General features: G+C 42.8%; 1 protein-coding gene across 2 annotated transcripts; it reads left to right on the top strand.

Annotated features, from left to right (window-relative positions):
• Positions 1-107: 107 nt before the first annotated feature.
• LOC112460551 (sodium-dependent phosphate transport protein 1, chloroplastic-like) lies at positions 108-2,995 on the top strand. 2 transcript variants are annotated; one of them, XR_003041452.1, is made up of 9 exons: positions 108-726; positions 794-953; positions 1,031-1,143; positions 1,225-1,356; positions 1,428-1,635; positions 1,717-1,861; positions 1,953-2,067; positions 2,158-2,638; positions 2,844-2,995. XR_003041452.1 is itself a non-coding variant. In XM_025025282.1 (8 exons), exons 1-8 carry the CDS (start codon positions 514-516, stop codon positions 2,311-2,313), a joined length of 1,242 nt encoding a protein of 413 aa, XP_024881050.1. In that variant the 5' UTR covers positions 108-513; the 3' UTR covers positions 2,314-2,756. The 2 variants fall into 2 exon arrangements, 1 of the variants encoding a protein (XP_024881050.1); XM_025025282.1 differs by lacking the exon at positions 2,844-2,995 and having other exon boundaries at positions 2,158-2,756.
• Positions 2,996-6,000: the final 3,005 nt, after the last annotated feature.

A 6,000-nucleotide genomic window follows, 5' to 3' on the forward strand; every position in this document is an offset into this window, starting at 1 on the left:
TAATATTAAAGAAGTTGAAGCAGTTTGGTCTAGAGACCGCTGTGGTCAATCGCCGTGGTCAAACGGGACGCTCCCTTCTGCTTACCACTCTTACCAGCGGTTGACGTTGACAGTTGACACGTCGCGTCGTAACCGTGTCCGTCGCGTTGCTCCGTCGCGTTTAGCGATGACGCTCAATTGCGATTCCTAACCTTGGCGCGGCACGTTCATCGGTGCGGGACGGAGCGCGCGAGTGCGTGACCGCGAGCCCGACTCCGGACGATCCCGGTCGTTCCGCCGCTGCGCGCGAACGGCGCCGACGTATCGTTCTTCCGTGACAGCGGGAGGTTAGGAGGCCTCCGTTCCCCGCGAGCGACACGTCGTCCTCTCTCCCGTGGTCTCCTCTTTCCTCGCTCCTCCCGCGAGGCTCGGACACGCGTCCGGCTTGCTCGCGGCTCGAGGAAGCGCGGCCGACGAGGCTCGGGCATTGAGCCCGGGTGACGCGATGACCAGGTTGACTCGCCGCGGTCTCTGATGCCCCAGGAAATTCAGGCAATGGCGAAATTCAGGATGCTGCCGCGCACGTCGCGCATCGTCGCCCTCTGCTCGGCCGCGAACTTCATAAACGCCGCCGACAGGGTCATCATGCCCATCGCCATCGTCCTGATGACCGACGAGTTCAAGTGGAGTCTGTACTGGCAGGGATGGATACTGTCCGCGTTCGCTTTTGGATACTTCACTAGTCAGGTAAGACGATCTGTGCGCTTTTCGTGTCACCGCTGATGATCCACAATGCGTCGTTTTCTCCCTCAAGATCATTGGCGCGAGTACGGCGAGTCGTTTCGGCTGCAAGACGGTGCTCATGCTGGCGGTGCTGTTGTGGTCCATTAGCACGGTCATCACGCCGTTCCTGGCGCAGTCGGTGCCCCTACTCATACTCTGCAGGGTGGTTCTGGGACTCGGAGAAGGATTAGGTGAGAAGGAGGAGGAAACGAAACAGTCGAAGCAGACGTGACAATATATTCCGAGTTAATGTGGCATTGTTTCGCAGGCCTACCCGTGATATTTCATTTATTCGCACATAATGTTCCTGTGGAAGAGAGATCGCGCGCTTTTGGTTACCTGGTAGCTGCTGGTTCCGTTGGCCAAGTGGTCGCGTCTGTTGTAAGATTGATCGTACTCTCAATGCGCAATTAAATCGCGAAGAAAGATTACATTTTTATAAATTGTCTTTCCTTTCGTTAGATATGCCCGCGCTTGCCATGGCAAACTGGATTTTACTTGTTCGGGACAATAGGTATCGCATGGACCGTGTTGTGGCTGATGCTGTATCAGGAAACCAACTCTCAAGATGAGATACCGTTATTTGTTCCTAAAGTAAACCTCTCTCTGGCATTTAATTTACGTTTAATTGTATTCTTGGTATTAACTTTATGATTGATCGACAGGTAGCTCAGAATAGAAGCTTGCGTTGGACCGAGTTCATTGCTCATTGGCCCCTGTGGGCTTTGTACATAGCGCACTTTGCAATGAACTGGAGCAATTATATAATAATGCAGTGGCTGCCAACTTATTTGGCAAGAAACTTGTCTGCGAACAAGGAGAGTATTAGTTTCACAGCTGTCCCTTATATTGTTAATTCTCTCATTGGCATTGGTAGGTACATAATTATATATTTCAACCTTGTTTTAAATATTTTATAAATTTTTGTAATATTTCCTTTATTTCCTTTCGCAGTTGCCGGTCACAGCGCTGACACTTTAATACAAAAAAGATGGTCTGTTTTATCTGTTAGAAGATTGATGACAAATATAGGCCTAATAGGACCAGGTGCTTTTCTATTAGCTTTCTGTGCTGTAGATAATCTGCTTGCTGCAGTCATGTATGTACAATTATTAAGTTATTTTATATTGCTGGGCTTTTGTTCTGGATATATATAGATATACATATATGTGTAAATTATTATCTTACAGCTTTGTTTCAATATCCATGGGCCTCTGCGCGTGCAACTCTGCCGGACATTTAAGTAATCATGCGGATATAGCTCCGAATCATGCGGGAATTACATTTGCCGTTTCAAATACAATTGTACGTATTTTTTTCCTACCTAATTCGATACCAAGTCAATCGTCGCAGAGTTGTCCACATTATCAGTGTCGTGTATGTCTTGGTTTTCAGGCGACAGTACCTGGAATTCTCTGTGGACCATTGACAGCCGAATTAGTGACTGCCTCGCACGGTTGGTGGATGCCGGTTTTCGTGCTGGCGGCAGCGATTAATTTTACCGGGGCTATAATATACCAAAGCCACAGTTCGGCGCTTCCAGTGTTGTGATATGCTCTGTCTCTCATCCAACGATTCTTTTGTTACCGAGGAGGAAATGATCAAGTGTTTGTTGAGGACTGTGCGAAGATATCTGTTTGACCTGAAATCACTGTGAATGATTCTCGATGAAGTAGCTGTGAACGTTTACAAGAATGTTGGTGTGATGCGTCATCGCGTATCGGCCAGTCGAAGACATATCATAACGCTTTATTTATACATATACATTAAGTAAATTTTTATTACTTCTTTTGAAGCAGCAAAGTGTGGATTTGATTGATAGTGCCATAATTTGACGGACGGAACGGAACTGGTTTGAAGAAACTAATTGAGAAACGTAAGACACACATTTATGAGATTCATCATATAATTAATTTATATATGTATTGTATCACTCAAGAATTAACGGAAAACATTTTGTGATATGTTCTAATAAAAGTTGAAAATTTTAATTATACGGTTAAAATATAAAATGCATATTCTATGCAAACGTAAGATTGTACATAAAAAAAAATTTTAACTTTCACATTTATATTTTTTAGAGCATCTTAGCATACAGGGGGGAGACGATCTATTCGCGTTGTGAGAACCAAGAAAGTAAGAACAAGACTTACGAAATATGATGATGAATTTCAAACCATTTAAAATATAATAATTTAGAAATGTTTAAGAATAAAAGTATATATTAATGATATTTCTGTCATACAACGGATATTACACGGATTATAAAGATAAGTCCTTTCTCAGGTATTCCGACTGCAGTATTTGCGACAGCGTATCTCTCGATAAATTTTTGTTTAATCCCATTTCAATAAAGGCGTTATCTTGGCAGTTTGTCACGCTCGACTGTGTCCGAGTATCGAAAGCTCTCGCGTCGATCGCTTTCGTCAATCGTGTATCGTTGTTACCACGAATTCTTCTATTTTCTCGGATAGTATCAACGGACGTCACTTGCGTGACTGTGGTTGCAGTATTTGAGCAAGAACGATCTTTGTCATTTTCGCTTGGGTAATCGTCCGAATCGTAGCCGTCGCTGCGTCTTTTGAAATTTTCATAAAACAGGTGTGATCCGATATTGTGACACGCTAGAATATCCGCGATATCGCTTGTTGATGGTTTCATATCTAGAGGATAACGCTCTTCCTCCACGATACCGTGTGATTTATAAATATCGTTGCAGTTATAACGTTGCAGTAATTCCTCGATGGAAGATTTTATTCTCGCCCTCGTCTTGGTGCCGTCTGCAAACGTTGGCTTCGCTATATCTGTAACAGCAGCTGCATCTCGCTTTTTATTGCAGGTATCCGATGGAATTGTGTGAACTGATCTAGCATCATTGGCGATATCGTGTTTATTCGCGTCAGTGTGTACAGATCGCTTTTTCGTGGTGTATTTCGAAAGTAAATTCTTACGCGGCTGTTTATCCGTCAAAATATTTTCCGCAGCTTCGTCAAATCGCACCCTTGCCATATCCTTACCAATTATTTCGCTATCGACGTTTCTCGGACGAGAGACCGCCGATTTGGTTCTGACTTTTCTGTCGGGAAAGATTACGCTTCTCAGAATTTCGGCTTTTTCCTGTAAACTCGGCTTGCTACTCGTTCTGGGGACGTTATTCGCGCTTTTGCGCAAATAACGGTTTGCCTTGGGATCCGCGAAACTTTTCTGAACTCTGTCTATCTCGCACGTCATCTTCTCTAACGTTTCGTACAATTTTTTCGTTCGGGCATTGTCAATGCGATCTTTGCCTTTCGCCCAGTAGTTTTCCTCTCGTAACATTTGCCATGCAGACTTCACGTTTTCCACTTCGCGATCTATATCGCCTCGCTCGTCTAAAACGATACAAGTGCGATTTTAGAGTTTGTAATCCGACGTAATAAATAACAGGCGTTAAAAGAAAATTAAAGAGCGAACGGAGTTAATCAGTGAAGGTCAGTAAATAATTTACACTCTTTGTCAATTTGTTTGTTTAGCGTCCTCGTCGGATCCTCCTTGCCAAGTATCGGGAGGCAAGTATTTTTGGTTGGGGAAGAATTCAATGCGTACGAATCTGGATCAACTGCCGCGAAATCGGTACGCGAGTTCAATTCCGGCAAGACGGCGGACGACTTCCGTTTCGGGAGGTCCGCGGATTTGCTGAGTGACGTGGTATCTACATATAATAAATGAATATTAACATAGGCAAAAAATATAGGATGTCTTGGACCAGTTTTATATATCTTGTTAATTAATATCGAGATAATATTTCGCCTGTGTTTCTACCAAGCATATTTCGAAACGTGTAATTTAGAAAGTCCAGTGGAACAATCAGTAGTGCAACGCAACTTAATTAACTCCACACCTGTCTTAAAATGCGGCAATGTTCGTTCAGAGTTATTCGTACAATGCCACGAATGAGTCTGCGACGTTAACGGACGTGACTGTTCGGCATTGGCGAACGGATTAAATTCATAGACGAAATTACTCGTCGCTGGAATTCTTTTTACGGCATTTACGTGCGACTTTTTCCCCTGCTTCGTTATGTTTTCCGCTATCTGTCTCGGAATTTATTATTCAATTAGCATTAGCAATTTCGTAACCGGCATTCTCGAAATAATTCAGAAAAGACTTTATTGTAACAGTGCAAATCGCGTATTTCTTGATTAAGAGATATTTATAATTGTATGTCGTTTAGGACCTCAATGTATTCAAATGAAAACTCTTGGCTATAACAGACGTACGATATCGCGTTTTGCTTTAGCTCCCAGGATGTCTTTGTTAGAAGATTTCGGTTCAGCTTTATTCGAGACGGTATCGATTTGTGACTTTCGGCTGCCTTTCAATCTATTAAACTGATTCCGCGAAAACTGTGGTAGTTTCTCGCCATCGGCTTTAGCAAGGCACGTTCTGCATAGATTTAAACATCTTAGGTACATAAAAGCCAACGTGCATTACTTCGCTTACGAAGTACAAGATAAAAAAATGTTTACTTTGCATAAGCATCCATGCAAATATATTCCTCCGAGCACCGTTTATTTCCATCCTTGTCCGACGGAAAACCGTCAACATCAGCCGTTCTTTTAGTCTTCCTTCGGCGCGACTTTTTAATAATACTGCAAATTAATTCATAACGTAATTATGCATATGTTTAAACGTACGCGAACTCTTTCGCCTACTTGGTTCCGGAAAGAGCAGCTAATTTGCCATTCGGTTTGTTCACATTCTCTGACAATGCCTTCTCCTGCTCTTCTCGTTCCGTTTTCTCCACGAAAACAGACAGGGCATTAATTCTATTATACTCCTCGCAATTTTGTGTCTTGTTACGGACAGTGCTTAGATTCGTCGCGGCGAAGGGGGATAACACATAATGAGAATATGAAACGATTCGCTTTGATCCTCGCTGATTTTGAAATCGATGTGTCTTTTTCGAGTTTTCTCTTTTAGATTGTACTTCTCGAAACTATATGGTCCACCTTTCAGACAGACCAAAATTATTTCTATATATATATGTATATTTATAGCAAATTAAAAGTCGAGCAACGCTTGGGCGAAAATGAAAAAACCGCGTTGTGCATTGACAATAACCTTCCCAACTTTATGGTTGGTCATAAAAAAAAATATCGGAATCGATATTCCGATTTAATAAAAGAAAACCGCTGAAATTTTATGGATGGAGCGAATCTACATTCATTCGTTTGATGAAAAGAACAAAAGGCTCTC

This window comes from Temnothorax curvispinosus, unplaced genomic scaffold (genome assembly GCF_003070985.1).
Source record: "Temnothorax curvispinosus isolate PA1 unplaced genomic scaffold, ASM307098v1 QBEX01010630.1, whole genome shotgun sequence".
Classification (NCBI taxonomy): domain Eukaryota; kingdom Metazoa; phylum Arthropoda; class Insecta; order Hymenoptera; family Formicidae; genus Temnothorax; species Temnothorax curvispinosus.

Excerpts from the sequence above, each read along its gene's own strand:
- LOC112460551 (XM_025025282.1), top strand. The coding sequence starts at position 514 with ATGCCCCAGGAAATTCAGGCAATGGCGAAATTCAGGATGCTGCCGCGC. Across the intron at positions 1,144-1,224 it reads GCCAAGTGGTCGCGTCTGTT|ATATGCCCGCGCTTGCCATG; the intron begins GTAAGATTGATC and ends TCCTTTCGTTAG. Across the intron at positions 2,068-2,157 it reads TTGCCGTTTCAAATACAATT|GCGACAGTACCTGGAATTCT; the intron begins GTACGTATTTTT and ends CTTGGTTTTCAG.